This window comes from Danio rerio, chromosome 12 (genome assembly GCF_049306965.1).
Source record: "Danio rerio strain Tuebingen ecotype United States chromosome 12, GRCz12tu, whole genome shotgun sequence".
NCBI lineage: Eukaryota > Metazoa > Chordata > Actinopteri > Cypriniformes > Danionidae > Danio > Danio rerio.
In genome coordinates, this window is record NC_133187.1 from 34017501 (window position 1) to 34040342 (window position 22842).

Below are 22842 nucleotides of genomic sequence, written 5' to 3' on the forward strand. Positions count from 1 at the left end.
GTAGTGTAAATAAAATATGCAATAATTAATTGCATATTATTGTTACTCAATATACTGTGTTGTTATGTAAGGATGTCTCATCTCATTAAAGGGATGGTTCATGCAAAAATTAAAATTACATCACCATTTACTCAAACTCAGGTGGTTTTAAACTTTTATTAATTTCTTTCTTTTGCTTAACGCAAAAGAAGATATTCTGAAGAATGTTTGGGAAAAGCAACCATTGACATCCATAGTAGGAATAAAAATACTTACTATGGAAGTCAATGGCATTTTATTTCCAACACCCTTCAGTACGTCTTAAACATAAAAACTCAAATAGGTTTGGAACAAGTGGTGGATGAGTAAATAACAGCAGCATTTTAATTGTTGGTTGAAATATCCCTTTAATATGATATAATCTTCTGTTTAAATCTACTATAAAACTGAAGTAACTACATTCGTTGTTTTAAATCAGACTGTAGCAAATGTCATTTACATTTCCGGCACATGCGACTAATCAATCAGTCTGAAACCTTTTTTCTACCAATGACCTGAAATTGTAGTAGTTTCATAATATGTTTTCATAACACTGGTCCATCCATGTCAGTAGGTCTGAATCCCCTTCCCTAAAAATTCTTCTTATTAGGAGTCATGCTGCGCTCTTCTTTTATGCCACTTTGCCCAGCATGCATTGTTCATTTCAGGTCGAAGGGAGTGCTCTTTTTTTACAGCTTTTATAACAAGTTCGCTAAGAATCATGGAAGACTGACACAGTTTATGACCCAAGAGTGTAAAAAGAAAATAAATATATTTGTATGTTCATTAAATAAAAGCTTTAGATTGTTAAACATTTGGAAAATACTCATACAGCGTTTTTAAGGAAAGACATTGCAGGTAAACAGGAAAAAAAATTACATTAGCAATTGCTAATTGTTTACATTTTTTGACACATTTGAGTCACATTTGAGTTACAGTTTTGGGGGGGATTTTGGGAAAATCATTTTATCATGCCATAATACAAAAAATAATAAAATAAAGTGAACAATAAGAAAAAGATAATAATTTTTCCAAATTTTGCTGAATAAAATGTATATTGTCAGAAAAATGATATATGATTGTATCGCTGTGTATGTAAAAACATTTAAATATATATTTATGAATAAAATTGTAAGGTAGATATATATGTCTTATTTTTGGACACAGGTGTCAACTCCAGTTAGTAGGGTATATGCCGAAGCATGCTAACAGGACTTTTAATTTGCCAGTAACCTGGGTTAACCGCTTCTGGTAAACTGTATGCCAATGCATAACTGGCGCATTTAAGGCCCGTTTTCTTAAAAAATCTGCTCTCCACTGGCTGAGGTATATCCGATATAAAGTGGGTCTCAGATTGCACAAGAAGCACTGCATTAAATTACATTTTTCCCCGCTATGTCTTTACAATATTTGCATTTATTTTACACCAGTATATTCAATGGAGCTTTTATAATGTTTACATTATTACATATTTGAACTCAAAAATCAAATACTCCTCACTCGCTGTGAACCAAAGTCTCTTTAAGGCAAGTTATTTCAGTCAGCGGCTATCTTCGAAACACCTCTCGGGCAATATGCTCGAGCATTTTGTTTAAATGGGCAAACATCGAAGCTTCTGATTGAATTTAATATTAGATATCACCAATAAAATTTAACAACTGTCTCTTTGGTTTTATTTCTTAACATCAGAATCTCAAAAAATCTGCAGAAACTCTTGTCTGGTCCGAGCCTGTCCTGTGGAGTGTCGTCAGTCTATAGCAATTGATGATTGGCTCCTGTACTAGAAGGCGGGCTTTATTCACCATATAGTGATCGGTGATTGGCTCTTGTACTAAATGGCGGGTTTTATTTAACATATGGCTATCGCTGATTGGCTCCTGTACTTTAAGGTGGGCTTTATTCGCCATATAGAGATCGCTAATTGGCCCCTGTACTAGAAGGTGGGCTTTATTTGCCATATTGACATTACACTTTTCCCTATTCGAACAGTGTTGCTAGATTGTGCGATTTTGAATTTGATTGTGCTGTTAAAAAATGATAAGAGAAAATTAGAAATTTGGGTGGTTTTGAAATGGCGTGCACCCCAGCCCCCTTCAATATCACTTATAAACCAGCTATGATCTCCCCAAGAGATGCCATTTCTCTCTCTCTTCAACACCCAAAGCCCTGGGGTTTTTGCAGTGGGTTTTAGATAGTTTTTTGTCTGGAATCAGTCAACCACATCTGGCAACACTGCATTCAAAACAACACGAGTGACATGTCTTGTGTATTCTATAGACTTTGACATAGCTCTATCTCATTAAAGAGCTCTTTTCATTGTAGTTGCCATGGTAGCACACAACAAAATCGATGCATCTATGCTCGATCTTCAAGGTTTCACGACAGTAACATGCACAAGCAGTAATCTAGATTATTTCAACTGAACTCAGATTTGTTAGATCAAATAGTCTTCAATTTACTGTTATGGAACCAATTTAAGTCAGGACTTTTAGTTTGGCTCATTAAAGTCAGGTTTTTGACTTTAATCTGCGCTTTTCTAAATGACTTTTATGAAACAACCCCCAGGTGTGTTTAATTAGGGTTAAAGCTAAACTGTGCAGAGCTTCGGCCCTCCAGGAACTGGATTTCACACCTGTGTTTTAGGAGAAAAGCACATTTTTAGAAAACACCCTCAAAAATTTGTATTGTTATTGAATTGCACAGACACAAATTGGGAAAGTGTGATAAAATGAACATGTAAAATTGTATTATACTTCTAAAAACACTTTATGAAAAGCCGAAAAGCCAAAAATCTGAAGTTTGACAAGGCCATGACAAACATGTTTTGCCTGCAGAGTCTTTTGTTAATAAACGTCTTTGTGTTTCAGTTCTCATTACGATGTGAAGTCAGGCACATTGTCTCAGACTGTGGCGTCTCGTGGTGTGAAGAAAACACCCTGCACAGCTTCTTCTCTCTCCGTAGAAGCTAAAGAACTGACTCAAACTGTCAGAAGCATTTTAGAGCTGGACTGTAAGTATACAAGCATCTTTTCTGCCTTTTTATTTAAACAAAAATTACCAAATCATGCATTTAGTGTGATCCTCTTGCTGCTTCTTAACCATTGCAAAGTGATTCTGAGCTCATTTGTTCTGGATTATACAGTGTTATACATCCTTTTCATTATTGAAAGTGGAATGCATATCATGACACATTATATAATTTAAATATAACTGTGATGTACTCGACAGAGGCCGAGAGGGCTAAAAATCTCGCTTCAAGTTAAGAAAATACATGCAAATAGAGAAACACTAACAAATTGAGAAACATATTCATCAGTTTGACAACACATGTAAATTCTCACAGCACATGCAAATACAGAAACAGGGTGCAAGTAGCACTGATCACACACACAAAAAAAATTGTCGACCCCGGGTGCTTCCTGTTTAGTCTATATTTATTACATTTGAGCTGTCTCTGTACTCTTGTTTACCTCTTGGCCACTGTACACTTGTTTAACCATATCAGAGCCAGGTGTAGTGGTTTTGAAAATTGTTACCGGTGGAGTGATGCAATTAAATTCATCTTTATTTCTATAACTTGTTGTTTTACATTGTTCCATAGTAGCTTAACATAGATGAAGAAAAGAGAATATATAGTCACAACATTATTTGAGATTGTTGAACATTCTAGCGGATCAGGTAGACAGGGGAATAGTGGTAGTTTTAGTTTCATTAAAACTGATTCAGTTCAGTTTATTATAAATGTCATTGGTGAAGTTTAGTTTAATTCATTCCAGTTTAATAAAAATGTCACTAATGAAGGCTGATCCACTGAAGTCCTAACCAAGAAAGCCAGAGATGACGAGAGCAAGAATATTGTGTGGCTAGAATGACCACTCAGGCAATGTTTCAGGAATATTATCCATAGCATTGCTGTATTACACATGTTAATATATTAAAATCAGGATATTATATTGTATTATTTTGTTATTATTTTATTATTTCTATAAAATTAATATAAAATATTTGCAAAAAGATAGTATAATAATGATAATACATCAGAAATAAATTATATTTTACTGTTATTGTTTATTATTGAAATGGTTAAAATAAGCTTTTTAAAATATTAAGCTTAACTAATAATATTTCAATGTTAAAATATCTGAATGTTGTATATGTTTCTATTTTATTATATTATTTTATATTTATATTACATTTTTATAGTTTTTTACTGATATTTAAATTATTATGACATAATTACAAAATAAAGTCAACTATAAAATCATCAAATATCATAAATTAGAATAATAAACTAGAATAAATCTTAAATAAATGTATTATGTTTTACTGTTATTCTTTATTATTGAAATGGATAAAATAAGCTTTTTAAAACATTGTTTAACTAATAATATTTAAATGTTAAAATATTTGAATGTTGCATATATTTCTATTTTTATTACATTTCATATTTTATGTTTATATTAAATTGTTATTATTTTTATTTTCTACCGATAATTTAACCATTAATCCGGCATCCTAACCACCTGGTTGACCTTTTATCCATATCATTATTATTTTAATTTGCTTATTATTTATAAGAGTTGTGTCAGTATAGTATTCAAAGTGGGTCAAAAGATTTTCTAGGAGTGCATCTTAAAGGGTTAAGTAATATGAAATATTTACAAAATAGAACATGTATCAGATAGTATAATAAATTACAATAAAGTGGAATAAATCTTAAATCACTGTATTATAATTTACTGTTATTATTCATCATTAAATGGGTTGCGGCTGGAAGGGCATCCGCTGTGTAAAAATGTGCTGGATAAGTTGGCGGTTTATACCGCTGTGGCAACTTTTCCAAGTAAACAGACCTATTGCCACTTTCACTTAAAAAATGACTTTCTGACACGATTTACCCTGTAAGCCACATTAAGTCTGCACATTTAGCCACTGCATGAACTCCTGACCCCATTTATCCTTGTAATTTTCAGGAAAATATGTAGCTTCCCTTCCGGCAATGTTTGACCTTACAAAACAGCATCTAATGACCTGTAGAGGTCTTTCCATGAACCCATTTCATTAAACCAGACACATTATTGTGCCATTATGACCAAGATAATTCTTATTGCTCCAGCCTACAGAACCCATTTCTCCATTTTAGCCTTTAAGTAGATTTCAGATTATTTTTCTTTGTTCAATTTTTCATATCCTGTCCTGTTCAATTGCTCATGATGTAAATGTTTTCCCTCTTATATATTATAGTAAATGAAGCAAACCACCTTAATCGTGAAATCTAATCCACTTAGATGTGTTTAGTGAAAACAAATTAGGTCAATCCCATAAAGAAACCCAATACAAGGTGCATTCGCTGTTCATACAAGCCTTTTAGATGAGATTCACCTCAACACTGCTGTCGTTGCCTGGAAACGAAGCTGCTGGTAATCGAACGGCCACTTCTTTGTCGCAATTGTATATCATGTCACAGACTATACAAAGAAATATTTGTGTGTATATATTTGTTTAGAAATAGGATTAGTATTGAATTGTAAATCTTTACTTTTTTTCCATAAATGTTGAATGGTTTTTCTATGTCGATTTTGTATGATTTGACTAAAAATGCTTAAATGAACGAATACTATCTAGTTGGCCTAGTTAAATTGATCCACCTTGTCAAAACATTACTGATAGCAGTTTGTCCAAAGCACAGTTCAAACATAACAGGAGATTGTATTTTCTCTGACCCTCAGAAAGCACACAAATCTGAACATTGGTTACAACAATAAAAATAGGGTAAAAGAATTTTACAGAGGGGATTTTGTGTCTTTTTATCACTGTTTTATTCAGGGAATACTGCAAATGGCCAGAAAAAAAAATGTTCACAATTTATTGAAGAATGAAATGTTGTAGATAATCGGGCAAATTATAAAGGTATATTACCCTGCAAAAAACCTTCAGAATATAGAAATGAATAAAACTCTGAAGTTTAATGAAGTTAAGTGTTGCTGAAGTAGAGATTTACAAATTTGTGCACTCATTTTGGGAAAATTGGCTTTAAAAAAATGTGTTGTAATTAAAATTTGTAGACAAGAGTTGGACATAAGAATCACTTAAAAGTGTATTTTGGATGCTTTCTTTACATTGGACTGACTAAATAAAACATTCATAAGGGTGCTTTTACACTTTCAATTGCTTGGATGTACCCAAGTTCGATTGTCCCCCCCTTGCCACCTTCTCGGTTGGTTTGGGATCACACTGTCTTTATTCCTTCTGAAACCCGGTATGCTTGCGTCATCGAGCTGCTGTTGTGTGTACAGCTGTTGCTTGGTGATGGACACAAAAGCAAAGCGCCAAAATGGAAAGACGTCCTCACATCACAACCATTCTGCTTTAACTGAATATTTTGCTTTTCGACATGCAGACAGCGACTCGCATCCATCTGCCGCAAAAATATTATAAACGTTCTGAACATAACGTGATTTTCTGCAGCTGTTTTTGGAGGAGACAAGCAGACATCATCACTGTGATTGCCCGGGCTCAGTCCTGCTTGTCACTAAAGTACATTACGTGATATACAGACACACACACACATACAAATGAATATTATGAAAATGATAGTTTGTTGTGCTGTTGGCAAAATACTTTCGTTATTTGGTATGATTGCATTCATACCAGAAGTGAACCGGACCAGAATTTGTGTAAACCATACCCCAGACCACCTCTGGACTTGGCACAGTTCAGCCGAGTTCAGAAGACATGTTCACACCAGCTACTCTGACGTCAAAAAAACCCGGGTGTAGACCAAAAGTGCTAGTGTGAAAGATCCCTTATAAGCCAAAGAACAAAAATCTAAAAAATCAGAGAGATAAATGTGGGAAAAAAGGGTTTTAGTCTTTAGAGTTTCTCCTTAAAAGACTGGAGTTATTAATAAATATAGTCAGTAATGAATTACTCCATTCTTTTGTATCAGAAGAAAGCTCGTTGGTTGTATTTCTGCTTTCAGATTTTTCTTTGTGTCTTAAAGGAAAGAGACAGTTCAGGGACACGGCGAGGCTCAGACAAAAGAGCATCTCTGGCCTCCTCTTCTGCTCTCAATACATGGTCTTAGCCTAAACACTGAGGTTAATCAATTCTGGAGTTGTTTTTCAATGGGTTTTCAATGGGTCATCATGGGTTTTTGAATGAATATTATGTGCAGTGAATATTGGAATAGTGAATGGCATAATATACCGGAGAATACTTCAGACTACATTTTGAGAATTGAGACCTCCAAATGTATAACCCAATAAAAATAACATTATAATTAGTAAAGCATCAATCTGAATTTTAGTTCAGAATGTGTCCTCTTTAAAGAGGACATGAAAAATGAAGATTCTATAATCATTTAGGTATTAATAGGATTTTGGAAATTGCCTTTTTTTCATTTTCTCCAATACATTAAAAGTCTGTGGGTCCAAACTTTGGACATTTTTTGTTTTTAAATGTGTTGCCATATGGCATGTTCTTGTATAAAATGAAAAATTTTAAATTGCATGAATAATTTGTGAAAAGGCACAGTTTCTATCTCGTAAAATGACTAATACAGGGGTCCCTGGTTATTTGATTTACATTCTAAAAATAACTAGCAATAGGGGAAATGCCTAAGTAGTCCACTTTATTATTTTTTTTTACAATTTTTATAGATGCTTTAAGGCTGTAAACCCCTCACTACACACTTTATACACTTTTCTCAGACAGGCATTAACATTTTCACACTTTTCTTTTTTTGTCTAAACACTCTGAAAGTTCAAACCTTTATAGAAAAATAAGTCCAGTATTATAGTATGAAATCAAAGATCAAAACCTGTTGTCAGGCGCAAACATTCATCGTTGTCAGCAAAAGGTTCATAAAGCTTTTTAGCTTTTGTGCGGATAATGCTTGCATCCAGCGTAATGTTCTTTTTTTTTTTTGCAATCACTGATCCACAAGCAAACTCGTCCTTAAGGGGGTCGCACAGGAGATGCACTACGCATATAAAAGTTGGAAGTAACACAGACTGGATTTGCACATTTGCATGTTATTTAAAATTAAAGTTAAAAATATGAACAGTGTCCTGAATCATACACTAAAAAATATATATTCAAAGATGATTCCTTAAATTTAAAAAAAAAAAGTTTAGGTGGTTGTAAACAATTTATTAGGGCTGAATTTAAACAAACAGATTAGGTTAAACATTACTAAAATTGTATTTGTTTGTTTAAATTCAACACATAAACTCTCAGAAATAAAGGTACGTGAGCTGTTACTGGGTGGTACATTTTAAGAAGGTACATGTTTATTCTTAAAGGGTACACATTAGAACCTCAAATGTGTATATTAGTACCTAAAAACCTAAAGAGGAAAACTTTTGTACTTTTAATGTGCTAATTTGTACCCCTGAGGTGTAAATATGGACCTTTTTGGTACAAATTTGTACCTTTTGAAAAGGTACCACTCCAGTGACAGCTCGCATACCTTTATTTCTAATAGTGTATGTGTTGAATGAAAAATTTTACATTGCATAAATAATTAGCAAAAATGCACAGATTATAAAAGGACTTTGCTTTGGGTAGTTAGGAACTCGCTTGTAGGATCTAGCCACCAGTCCACATTTTTTTTTTTTTGCTGGATTTTTGTTTATGGCTATGTAATACTAGTCGATTCCATAAATTTGGTTAGCTATACAAAATATATCAAGCAATTTATTCAATAAATATGCTGTTTATTTGTCTTTTTTATCAAATACAAATGTATCCACCTAAAGTGAGCTTTTATTTAAAGAGCCCCTATTTTGCACTATGAAAGGTTATAACTTGGTTTTGGGGCTCTCCAACAATAGACTGAAATGCATCCTAGGTCAAAAAACACACTCATATTCTTATAATATATTTTTACCTAATAATACCAGCAACTTTCATATGATTCTTTTAGCAATTCATTAGTTTACAAACCCCTCCTTAGAGCTAAACTAGTCTGCGGTGATTGGGCCGATGACTCAGTCTGTTGTAACTGGTTGACTGGATTCAGCGTGAGACAAAGAGAAATGCCCACCACGGCTATGAAGTAGCAGCCAGAGAGTATGTGAGAGCACAATGCAGAAATGCAATAAAGCATTGCAGTTAAACACCTGCATATTACTTTAAACCTTACACTAACTCCAAGTAACAACAACAACACACATTCAGTATTAATCCACACAGTGGCCAAAGTTGAACAATTTTGAAAATGAAGTGCTCTGCATGTGAGGAACAGCTAATGGGGGCCATAGCAAAAAACAGCAAAGGATCACAGGGCCATTACAAGTTACAACACAAAATTAAACACATTTTACCAACTACACAAAACGAGGCAACAATTTTAATGACACTTACATGTTATGATTGGGAGGAAGAAGAAACTGGTCCATATGAAGTGCAACAGTTACTGACAAAGTCCCATACATAATAGTCTCTACTTCTCCTTCCTTTAATTGCTCGTACAGTAGCTGGCGAATCCCGCATTGCAGTGTAGGTTATTGTATTAAAAATCAGAAAAATGACAGGAACAAACACAGCACTAAGTCGGCTATACTGTGGTATTGTTGTGAGAATGAATTTAACCCTTTTTTTCCTCACAGCCAAATCTCCATCTGTTAGTGATCGTCATCTATTCGCGTCATGATCAGTATGGTGATCCCCCGTGCTCCGCTAGTGTATGACAGAAAAGCGCACTCACATTTTACTCAATCTGGAACTACATATTTGGGGATGTACTATTTCGACATCAATGCATTCAAGCAGAAGATCTGAACCCAGCTCGATTCATTTATTCGACTTTGAGTTGACATTTTCGTTAAATATTCAATCGTTTTAAACATGGTGCACTTTCAGATTTAAACCTCAGCTGGATGTTTCCATTCACTCAGTTCTGTGTTACACACTGCATGGAAGGTCATTTTCAAAAACCCATAATAGGGACTCTTTAAACACTTTTCAAATCTTGGCATATTCATACAGCAGTTTTTTAATGCCATAACCCATAACCCAAGTACACATACAAAAATGTGTCAATGCAAACAAAGTGATTGAGCTATTGACAAATTACACTAAAAAATGTATGGCAAAAGTAAAGACAACAAATATTTGTGTTATAAATTAATGTTGCTTTAACTTATTTTAATAAGTTAATCAGGTTTCAACTAAATGTTTTAAATTATACAAAGTTTACCTTCATATTTTTAGTCAGTTTGACTGATGTAAGTTGAGATGACTGGACAAGTTAATTACATTCAACAAAATAATGGAAGGCAGCAAGAATTTTTTTTTTTTGAGAGTTTCACACATCTTACATGTTTATATTGGCATTAAGCTAAATATTCTTTTTGGGTGAACTATTACTTTATTGTTTAGCCATAAGTTCTATAACACAACGAACGATTTCAGAACTATTAAAGAAACTAAAATTAAATTAAAGATAAAGTCTTTTTTAATTAAAAGTTAAGAGATGGACAGAAGGGATGGATTAGATGAAGACAGAAGACTCTTAGGGTCGATGGATCAGTAAAGCTGAGGGAGGGAAGAAAGAGACAAATTGATAGCTTAAGGAAGAGGGAAACGTGTCCCACACACCTGACAGCATGTGAGCTCTCAGCGATACTCACGTTTTGTCTGAATGCTTTGAGTTGCACATGGAGGGCCACCCTCATCTCGCTGATTGAACCCTCAGCCCTTCTCACAGACAGACAGCCGGTGCTTTCCACGTGATTGATGTGCTTTCAGCCATGTGCACCGCTCTGTGTCTCATCATTGAAGACTGAGATTGAGACATGCTTTGGAATAAGCACACATGATTTATAAAAACTGGCCAAAGTGCATGACGTATTTCATCATTTCAAGGGAGAGTTCGCCCCAACTGAAAATTCTGCCATTAACTGAAGTCCTGTTATGATTTCCGTATATAAGTCTGATGTATGGAAGTATATGCAGGGTACATTCGGATTTTACATAATTAAAATATATGTCATATATGCAACATATATTTCAAAACGTTGCAAAAATGGCCCCTTGCATATATATTTTTTCAACCATTGGAATTGTAAATATATAATTATCATTCATTTTCTTTTTGGCTTAGTCCCTTTATTAATCTGGGGTCACCACAGCGGAATGATCCACCAACTTACCCAGCATATGTTTTTATCCAGCAGATGCCCTTCCAGCTGCCAACTGGGAAACAACCATACACAATCATACATTACAGACAATTTAGCCTACAAAATTCACCTGTATAGCATGTCTTTAGACTGTGTAGCCAGTGACTGTGTAGGTGACAAGAGTGGTACCCTGTGTGGTCGTCTGCTGCTGTAGCCCATCTGTCACAAGGCTGGACATGTTGTGCGTTCAGTGATGCTCTTCTGCATACCTCAGTTGTAGCGAGTATTTAATTGACTTACTGTTGCCTTTCTATCAGCTGGAACCAGTCTGGCCATTCTCTTCTGACTTCTGGCATCAACAAAGCATTTGCACCCACAGAACTGCAGCTCACTGGATATTTTCATTTTTAAACCATTCTCTGTAAACCCTAGAGATGGTTGAGCATGAAAATCCCAGTAGATCAACAGTTTCTGAAAAACTAGATCAGCCCGTCTAACAACAACCATGCCACGCTCAAAGTCACTTAAATCACCTTTCTTCCCCCTTCTGATGCTCAGTTTGAACTTCAGCAGATCGTCTTGACCATGTCTACATACCTAAATGCATTGAGTTACTGCCATGTGATTGGCTGATTAGAAATTTGCGTTAACAAGCAGTTGGACCGGTGTACCTAATAAAGTAGCCGGTGAGTGTATATGGCCAAATATGAACACTTATGTGCCACGAAACTGTCATTTTTGCTATACTTAAATATTAACATGATATATTGATACAGTTATACAGTATATGTGAAATCCAATTTTAAATTCATATGTATTTTGTATGTATTGCTATTTAACAGAATTTTTTGCAAGTTTGCACACTTCCTTTAGTGCGTGAAATATATGGAAAATATCCGCAAATATACAAATGCAGCTGTAATAGCATTTGAGCAATGCAAATGTCAATAGCGAAACCCTTTCTAAGTTTTTGTGTGTGTGTGTGTGTGTGTGTGTGTGTGTGTGTGTGTGTGTGTGTGTGTGTGTGTGTGTGTGTGTGTGTGTGTGTGTGTGTGTGTGTGTGTGTGTGTGTGTGTGTGTGTGTGTGTGTGTGTGTAGTACTGTCAGTGTTTTCAAGCAATTATATTTGATTTACCAAAGTCACAGAATAGCAGTTTCACACCTGTCACATCCATAACAAAGGTTTTACATCCATAATAAATATTTTTCCTCATGAATCCAAAAATGTGATATAAAATAGAATCAATCACTTTTATTCTATATAGAAGCAACTCTTATCTTTTTGATTAGCATTGTATATTTTGGGTCACAGAATGTCTACAAATTATGTTGTATACAGTGAACTCCAACTTTTTTGCTCACATACAACATTTGTTTATTTTCTCATTGACTGATATTTTTCTGATCCCATAACTGTGGTTAGTTGTTTTGGAAAATATCACTAGAAGTTTCAGTATAATTCTAACATAAAATATCTATGTGAATTTGTGTTTTGAGATGTTATTGCAAACTTTACATCCATACCACTGTAATTATGCATTTATTTTCTGTCTGTATGGACTGTTTCTGAACTCCTCAAACACCTCATTTGTAGTCCCAAGTTTTCTTTTGGGAACATACATGTCATAATAACCCAACTTTAATTAACTCTTGCTCAAGGGTATGAGGCCCAGTTGTGTTGCGATAGTAGTTTGTCATTATCTCCAAGTTTCATTATATACTGCAAAACATGCTTTTTCTTCCACTGACATGACTAACATTATGCATTTTAACAACAACAACAAACACACACACACACAAGTTCATTAGGAGTTTAAACTGATCAGACTTTATAGCACGTGCAGTTTTTTTGTTTGAAGTTGCAAGTGTATTAGAGACACACGTTACCATTAGGCCCCACCCCTCACCCTTATGTAAAGTAACTCATTTGCATTTAAAGTGACAAATGTAAGAAGTGTTGTGTTTCTGTCCAAAAAGTGACATTTATAGCTTGGCTCAAAAAATGTACTGTCACAATTACGTAAAAAGTGCATAATAAAAAATAAAAAAAAGTTTAACAAAAAAGAATAGCGGAGTACATACCAAAGCTATGATGTCCATTTTTTTATTTTAGAGGATGAACAATGAAAACATTGACAGCCTATCAGTATCCATCCTGCTTTCCTGAACTCTGGCATTTAAATTGACAGATGACAAAACTGTACGTACTGCACACAACAAAGCGTATGTATTGGTGTGGATGATAATTTTGATAGTGATAGTGTATTTATTGTTCTTGGTGGGAATTTTTTATTCACCCAATTGTTGTTCCAAACCCGTATATACTACATTTTCTTTGCAGAACATAAGGCATTTTGTAATGTTGGAGATTTTACTGAGTGGGTGATCTTTGGAAGAACTTGACAGAGTAGTTGACAAATCTTTTATATTGTGCTTTCAAGAGAGATGGGCAGCAAATCAGTTTCTGGAGGGTTTTCTCTACCCTACCTGACAAAAGTCTTGGCGTTGATCCCAGTTTTAAGAGCAACAAATTTGACTTCTAGTTGATTATTTGGAAAAGTGGCAGAAGGTGGATTTTTCTGATGAATCATCTTTTGAACTGCAACAGATCATCACAAATACTGCAAAAGACCTATCGGAACCAAAATTTTCATGAAAATCTGTCAAGTTTGGTGACAGAAAAATCCTGGTTTGGGGATACATTCAGTATGTGGACATGCAAGAGATCCGCTGAGTGGATGACAACATCAACAGCCTGAGGTATCAAGACATTTGTGCTGCCTGTTACATTACAAACCACAGGAGAGGGCAAATGGGGGAAAGCAAGGACCAACTATAGTCAAGTTATTATTTGTTGTTCATGGATAGGCGACAAGACTTTTGTCAGGTAGTGTATAGTTCATCTCAATTATATCTGATTTAACAAGGTGTAATTTGAGGCAGCTTAAATTGTCTCTTCAGTATCATAGTACTGATCTAGTGAAATCATTCACTCTTGTTTCGGAAAACAAAGGCTTGATTGAATTAAAGAAGCATGTGATGAGCTCTACTCTGTTACTTAGTCCCAGGGCCTAGGCAGTAATGGTCTGAGATCACTTCAGACACGTCACAAATCTCAACGCACACACAGAAATCATAAGCTGCAGAATTTCTACACTCAATTGAATCGGTGGTCATTTTTAATTAGAGATAACCTTGCAATCTTAAGAAAACATTGTTATTTTTATATTCTGGGAAACTTTTATGAAATAAGCTTTGAAATCTCCTCTTAGTTTTCTCAAGGCTGCTGACAGCCAATATTTAGGTATGATAAACCAATTTTTAAATGCATTTTATTATGATAACCTGGTTATTTCCATTTCTGTGGATGCAGACTGCTCTATGGTATGCATCCATGCAAATGTATTGACAACAATGTCCTTGATATGTTTGTTGTGGGGTATTGTTTCACAAAAGACTGAAGATTTTGTTGAATATAATAATAAAACGTCTGATCATTTCTGAGAGCTGATTCCAGCAGTGGGGGCGTAGTAGCTGAAATATGAATCACCCTATTACCACCATCCTATTAACTATTAATAAGCAGCTAATTATTAGTTTATTTAGCTAAAACCCTTGGTTAATGGTTTGTTCATGTTCCATTAATAGCAATAATTGTACATTAAATGTAAGTGTGACCAAAGTTCTTAACAAACGCATCAATGGCAATAAAAACACATTATTTTTTTATTTTAAGGCACATGTTTTGCTATTAATAAACCATTAAAAATACTTTTAGCACACTAAACTACTAATTTGCTGCTTATTAATAGATAATATTTGAGTTTAGGTATTTATTCTCTTAAATTCATTTTAATCCTTTAACAAATGTAATCATTAAATCACCCAATTGCAACGCACTGTAGTGTATCTAGCCAGAGAGATTTGTTTGTAGAAAACAGAGACTGCATCACTTATTCTTTGGCCTTTCCTGTCAAAAACGTTGCTTTTGCATGAAATCTAGACAACAGGATAATATGCGTATTCGTTTCCTTTAATAATAAGATCATGTTTCTTATGAGAAGCTGCTTTTGAAGTCACGTCAGGACAGTGTGTTTGCCAGCAGACTTACTGTGAATAGTTATTCCTGCATGTATACTGTATACTGAGGGAGTGTCCAGATCAAATTCAGTCAGGGATTTGTTACCCAGTATGGAGGCAGGTATTAATGAGACTGCTCTCATATTCTGCCATCAATAGTGTCTGCTTACATTTTTTAAGTCCAGGAATTTCTAAAGCTGTGCATAAAAGTGAGACTCTACAGACAAAAAATAAATACATTTATGCACCTGTCAAGTTTGAAATTTTGGCTTCAAAGTGTTTTTTTCAGTCTGATGTAAAGAAAACATAGAGTTACACTTTATCAATGTGTGTGTAGGTTTCAATTACATTGCATGCACTGTAAAAAAAATGCTGGGTTTTACAAAACTTCTTCATGCTGTCCCAACACAAATCTATTAAGTTAACTTATTTTTTTCTACAAATTAATGTAGATTAAACATAAAACAATTGTCTACAAAAACTTAAGAAGTGTGTTGATTCAGCTCATTCTACATAAGTAGTTTGAACAAGCAGCAAAATTCTTCTTGAGCACATTTTTGAAGTAAATTCTATATACCTGTACTACCCGACGAAAGTCTTGTCGTGACTCCCAGTTGTAAGAGCAAAAAATAATAACTTGACTACTTCTAGTTGATTCATTGGAAAAATGGCAGAAGGTTGATTTTTTAGATGAATCCTCTATTAAACTTCTTCCCAATCATCACAAATACTGCAGAAGACCTATTGGAACCCACATGGACCCAAAATTCTCATAGAAATTAGTCAAGTTTGGTGAAAAAAAAAAAAAGTCATGGTTTGGGTTACATTCAGTATGGGGCGTGCAAGAGATCTGCGGAGTGGATGGCAACATCAACAGTCGGAGGTATCAACACATTTGTGCTGCGCATCACATTACAAACCACAGGAGAGGGCAAATTCTTCAGAAGGATAGCGCTCCTTCTCATTCTTCAGCCCTCACATCAAAGTTCCTGAAAGCAAAAGTCAAGTTGATCCAGGATTGGCCAGCCAAGTTACCACACATGAACATTACTGAGTGAGTCTTGGGTAAGATGCAGGAGGCGTTGTAGATGAGTCCAAGGAATCTTGATGAACTCTGGGAACCCTGCAAGAAAGCTTCTTTGCCATTCCAGATGACTTTATTAATCAGTTATTCGAGTCATGCAGAGATGTTTGGATGCAGTCATGCAAGCTCATGGGATTCATACACAACATTAATTTTTTTTTCCACTGCAGCATGACTTTATATTCTATACTCTACATTATTTGTGTTAAGTGACAAGACTTTTGTCTAAGCAACATCAGACCTTACTGATCTAATTAGGTCATTAAAAATCAAGGCATGATCATATTTTATTTCGGTAAAATAAGCATAATCTAGAGGCCTTTGCCTTTCATATAAACCACTTCTCATAACAAATGATCACCTGGAAGTTAAGTAGTTATTTGTTTTTCCTAGAACTTGGATAGGCAACAAGACTTTTGTCAGGTAGTGTAGTTTTTTTCATTTTATAGTAGTAGTAAGTAATTTTATTTTTTGAAAATATACTAATTCTAGTAATTTTGTGAAGATTTTAACAGATGAATGTGTTCATGCATAATGTGTTTGTTTATATACAACCGTTTATTTTATTTTACTAATAACTGTGATTTTTCTGTCTGTTTGCAGTATTTTCTAAATTAAGGAGCAATACAATAAGCCAAAATAATTCTTAAAAATTAATTCTAAACTTTCACTTCATTATCTTAGGGGAAAAAAAAGAAAACTTTTAAACCTGACTTCCTCCAATGCAGATTTATGTGCTAGGTATTTATGCAAATTAGCACATATTTAATGATGCAGTGCCTTATTTGCATATGTAAACATTTGATAATTTTTAAACGAAGTAAAATAAGCCTTTTTTTTACTTTAAGCTGGGGAAGTATGTTTATAACTATTAGTTATTTATTTGCCCTATTTCACCTGCCGTGTTTTGCCTTAAAAGAGAATTTGGGAAAATGTATTTTAAAACAAAAATCCAAATCCAGGAGGAGACAGATCTGTTTGATGCTTGTCACACTTTCACCGCATGCATTCCCTATTTTCTTATGTAATACCTTTTCATATTATGCAGATATGCTGGGACATTTTGCATATTCATATTTAACCCAATTTCATGCAGTTGCCAACAAAATCTCACAGTCGCTGGGGAGGATCAGTGGAAAATGTTGCAACAAATGCTATTTTTTAATTTTGATTTCCAGTCTCTTGTTTGCTGCTCTCATATAGCTGTACATATCTGATCTTCTGTCATTTGTATTCTTTCTCAGGTTTACCTTTTGGATGGGATGAGGCATACACTTCAGATGGAGTGAAATACTACATAAAGTAAGACTTCAAACTGATTTACAAAGACTTTACCCTTTTTTAAGAAAACTCAAAACATGAAAGTAAAGTGTGCATGTTTTAGAAGGCACAATGAGTACTCACACACTAAAAACTGAAATCTATGGGGGATTTTTAAAAATCTATTCTATTTTTTATGATTTTTTTATAATAACAAACATTAATTTGAGAAGATTGGTCTTGCTAAATTAGTTTTATCTTAATTTGAGCAACATTTTACTAGAATCAACTGACAGATATTAAAGGTGCAGTAGGTGATCTGCCTAAACGCAAACCGGTTAGCATAATATGTTTGAAACACAATCCTTTGCTGCCGTCCAAAGCCATGCCTTCTGAAATCACACAAACGCGCACATTAAAGATGGCAAAGACCCTCTAGATCATGCCTTTCGCCAGTTAGAAAACTTTATGGTACTTTATAATACTACAATTCCCAACGAAAAACTGTATTATATCTAGCAAGTTTTCAATTGTGTAGCAAGCAAAACTTGTCATAATGTGCAATATTTCATGCATGCAAGGATCGCTGGACTCACTCTCTCATGCACTTTATCCTAAAGCGACTACTGCATGCTTAGTAGTTAGCTGGTGGTGTGCAGGAATTAAACTTATTACTAAGAGGTACTTACATACTATTTCAGATCAAATATTGAGGGGAGCACTGTAAACAATATAGGGAGCACGTCACCGGATGTCACTGATCAAAAATGAACCAATATGAATATGAAACCAACTTCACCTCAGTAAAGCAGGGTAGATGGTACAGCGCTATCTACTTTTGTTTTATTGTTAAAGTAAATGAAAATTTACATTATCAATGCTGTAAAAGGTTCCTTTTGAAACTGATAATAGTCACATCGATCTTTCACCAGAAGATTTCAGTGGCTGAACAACACTTCTGTGTATATAACCCATTTGTAAAACAACTAAATCTTTATAAGCTTTGCGTGACTAAAATAGTTTTCGAGAGTTTACACTTAGATATCCTTGGCATTAATAGCAGGTTTGGCATGCTGTCCTGGGAGAAAACTCTGAGCTCAGACATAACTGAGCCCAAGGCACAGTGCCCAGACCCTCCCTCCCATATAAAGGGGGTCCGAGATCAGGTAGGTCTGGAGAGCTCCCCTTGAAAAATGGAGGAAAAGGGGGAGATGGGGTGGAGGGGGGATTCTTCCAAAACGATGATAAGGCAGTAGGGTAAAATCTGTCTACTTATTGTAAGCTCGGATCAATCTGATTGCGTTATTACTGATTTTGGATGAGAATCCAGTCGTGCTCAATCATATTACGTGCTTCTCTCAGTAGTTTATGAAACCTAACGTGAAACATAACATTACCTCATCCTTTCTCCAGCATGCAAAAGTAACTCCAATATTGATTCAAGATTTCTCTCGTGTCCACTTGACCACAGCCCACCTGCATGCGAAATCGCGGATCTGCGTGAATAGTGGTGCACAGTTGTACAAATCTACATTTGTTGACAGTCAATTTGTGCTACTTATCAGAATCATGGGAATTATCGGCCCAACAATTTTTAATTGAACATTTTTTTTATGTCTTACCCAGATTATAAAACTATCATATAAACACATTTAGATTATTTACTTTAATCATGACTATTGAAATGTAAAGAGAATTTCTATCAATTATATATATAAAGTGGCCACATTTTCAGTAATGATCTTTAAAATAATTTAGAGAATTTATCTTGTTTTGGATTATTGTAAAAATTCTTTAAAAAAAAAAAATATATATATATATATATACATATATATATATATATATATATATATATATATATATATATATATATATATATATATATATATATATATATATATATATATATATATTTTTTTTTTTTTTTTTTTTTTATATATATATTTTTTTTTTTTAAGGGTTAACAGGGTGTCCGCGGGGCCTTAAAAAGTCTTAAATCTCAAAATCAAAATTTTGCACCTTAAAAACACTTAAATTTACTGAAATATTGTGTTGTAGGTCTTCAATCTTTTTTTTTAACAGGTCTTAATTTTCCTTTGTTTCTTTTGTATTGCCACCCAATCTGGCCAACACACATACATACAGTCAGCAACAATCCATTTATTCATTTTCTTTTCGGCATAGTCCCTTTATTAATCCGGGGTCTCACCAACAATCCATCTCAATAAAACCTTTAAGTTTTTATTTAAAAAGATCATTTTACCTCTGTTTACCATAATGGTTTAATTATTTTCCTTACAATAACATTTGCTTAAAAGAGCTCTGTCATGTATTTAACGTATGTATGTACTAAATCTAATAGTTTTATCTTGTTTCAAGAGGTGCAGTTTTTCTGTTTAATTCGCACGTTAAACTAACCCAAGCTTCTAAAATCAACAAAAACCCAATTCACTCTATGGCAGATAATGCTGTAGTCTAAATATGGTGCTTCAAAACTAATTGAGGCCTTGTATTGTTCCTGACATGTACTATATGTACCCCCTTCATCTCTATAGAAAGCATACAAACCTTTCTGTCCCATGAGCTTGCTCTTTGATTTGCATAACTTTCAAAACAGCTCAGTTTAAATCACAGACATCCATCACTCTTTTGCGAGTTTGTGAAGTGGCACGCAACACCACACCCAGGAGACCAGCATTCTCTATTACACCCACATCTCAACACCACAAATGGCCCGTGCATGCTTGTAGATGTACTTTATTCACTGTACAACCGTTTGAGCTCGGGAAGGTTGTGCTTTAAACAAATGTGCTCTTTTATTCCACAATAATGCATTTATTTGAGGAAAATTCTTTCTAAATTGTTGCAAAAAACAATTAATGCTGATCTTTTAAGCTTATTCATTAAAGAATCCTGGGAAAACACCATAAACTGTTAATATTTTGTGTATATTTACACAATTTTTACACAATTTTTTATCTGCCTAATATAACCAAACATCCACGATCCATTAAGTACTGAAAAATGTTCTTTCATTTACCTGTTTGATTGTGTGTGCACTCCCACGCTCTGCAGACCCACAGATACACTCCTTTGTCTGGCCAGGGTTTCTACTGTAAAACTGGAATTTGACTTTTGCTTCTAAAAGCTGTGGTTAATCGTATGCAATTTTGAATTATCTTTTTTATTTAAGCTTACTTTTTCTTGGCTTCACAGCTGACAGCACACGCACAGTCGCGAGAGCGAGTGAAACATTCAATAATTCATTCTTGAATCTAAACGACTCAGAAAACTTTACTATGTATTCGTAAAGGACGAAAAAACGGGTCTATACTGGCTGCAAAATATCCTATATGTAAACCATTAGAATAGGATAATCAGTGCATTTGCCTTATTAAAATAATCTACACATTGTAATTATTATAATTTTTTGGGGTATTAACCTTAAAATGTTTAATGTATAAAACTTTAAAATGTTTTTTTATTATTAAAAACCGCTTTTATTCTATAAAATTTTTTTATCAGACATACTGTGAAAATTTCCTTGCTCTGTTAAACATCATTTGAGAAATATTTTTAAAAATCAAATCAAAGGGAGGCTAATAATTTTGACTTCAAATGTACAGATCTAAAATGCTTTTTTCAAGTTTGTTTTGAACTTGACAGAGAGAGAGATTTTACCTGTCAGTGGGTGCACATGGCTCCTCAATAGTATAAAAGTTTGAGAAATAATGGATTTCTTTTTTATTTCTACAGTTTTTTTTTACTTTAACCAATCAAAAAGAAAAAAGTGTATAAGTGTCATAATAAATACAATTATTGTTAAAAATGAATTATGTTTTGTTTTTCGCAAGTAGTTAACTGTTTATGTGATGTGTTTAAATGATGTGTTTCATCACATATTATATGTGATAAAAAACACATCATTGTATATTTCATCATAGTATATTTTAAACATATTGAAAGCACTGTATTATATATATTTATTTACTTGTTGTAATTTCATTTAAATTAAACAACTTAAAATCATATAAGTTGTTTTAATTCATATTTTTATAGAAATTAATAACATGATTAGTTATAATTCAGCATTTCAGATCAGTTTCTAAAGATAAGATTGAACTAAGATACTGAAAGGTCAGCTTTGAATCAAATGACTAAATTAGATTTTAAAATAAGAAGTGTTATTTTGTAATAATATATATCTATTTTACTATATAACGGTTTGTACTGTGTTAAATCAATGCTAACCTGGTGATCAAAAGGGGCTTTCAGAAACCTACAAAATCATAAGCACTGGTCCAGTTTATGCTGTATGTAGAAAAGAAAATATATTGATAAAAGGGGTATTGATTTTTTTTTACCTTGCTAATAATTCAATGGACCATGGCCTTTTTTTTTTTTTTTTACTTATACTAAGGTTATTATAGTACTATAGCCCTGTAGTATAAGATTAAAGTAATAGTAAAGGATAATATTATTTTATTGATCATTTTGACTGAACGTATCATTATTTTGTGTATTCAGTCTTTTCATATACAGTTGAATATGGATTTATTAGCCCCCCGAATTATTAGCCCCTGGTTTATTTTTTTTCCCAATTTCTGTTTAACAGAGTGATTTTTTTAGCACATTTCTAAACATAATAGTTTTAATAACTCATTTCTAATAGCTGATTTATTTCATCTTTGCGATGATAACAGTAAAAAATATTTTACTAGATATTTTTCAAGACACTTCTATTCTACTATTTCCACTTCCATCTACACTTAAAATGTTAAATGCTTAACTAGGTTAACTAGGCAGGATAGGGTAATTTGGCAATTCATTGGATAATGATGGTTTGTTCTGTAAACTATCTAAAATATATAGCGTAAATGGGCGAATAATTTTTTCCTTAAAAAAGGTGTTTTAAAAATTTAAAACTGCTTTTATTCTATCTAAAATAAAACAAATAAGACTTTCTCATGAAGAAAAAACATTATCAGGCATACTGTGAAAATGTCCTTGTTCTGTTAAACATCATTTGGGAAATATTTGTAAAAGAAAAAAATCAAAGGGGGCTAATAATTCTGACTTCTACTGTGTGTTATTTTGGGAAGGGGTTATTCACATCAAACTCATATAAACAAATATGGGCTTGCATAAAATACCTAAAAAGTTACATTTCAAAGTTTTATTTTAATTAGCATACATACTGTTTCACAGAATTACTTTTTTGTTTGCATAAAATGTGAGTGGTCTTAATGAGCATAAGAGACTTTTTATTCT

General features: G+C 33.6%; 1 protein-coding gene across 2 annotated transcripts in view; it reads left to right on the plus strand.

Annotated features, from left to right (window-relative positions):
- The window catches only part of stxbp4 (syntaxin binding protein 4), a 74800-nt gene that overhangs the window by 48822 nt on the left and 3136 nt on the right, over positions 1-22842 (plus strand). For both annotated transcript variants that reach the window (XM_009306798.5, XM_009306799.5), the window contains exons 22-23: positions 2886-3028; positions 17556-17613. In XM_009306798.5, the coding sequence (XP_009305073.1) occupies positions 2886-3028; positions 17556-17613 (201 nt within the window). The remainder of the gene's footprint in view (positions 1-2885; positions 3029-17555; positions 17614-22842) is intronic.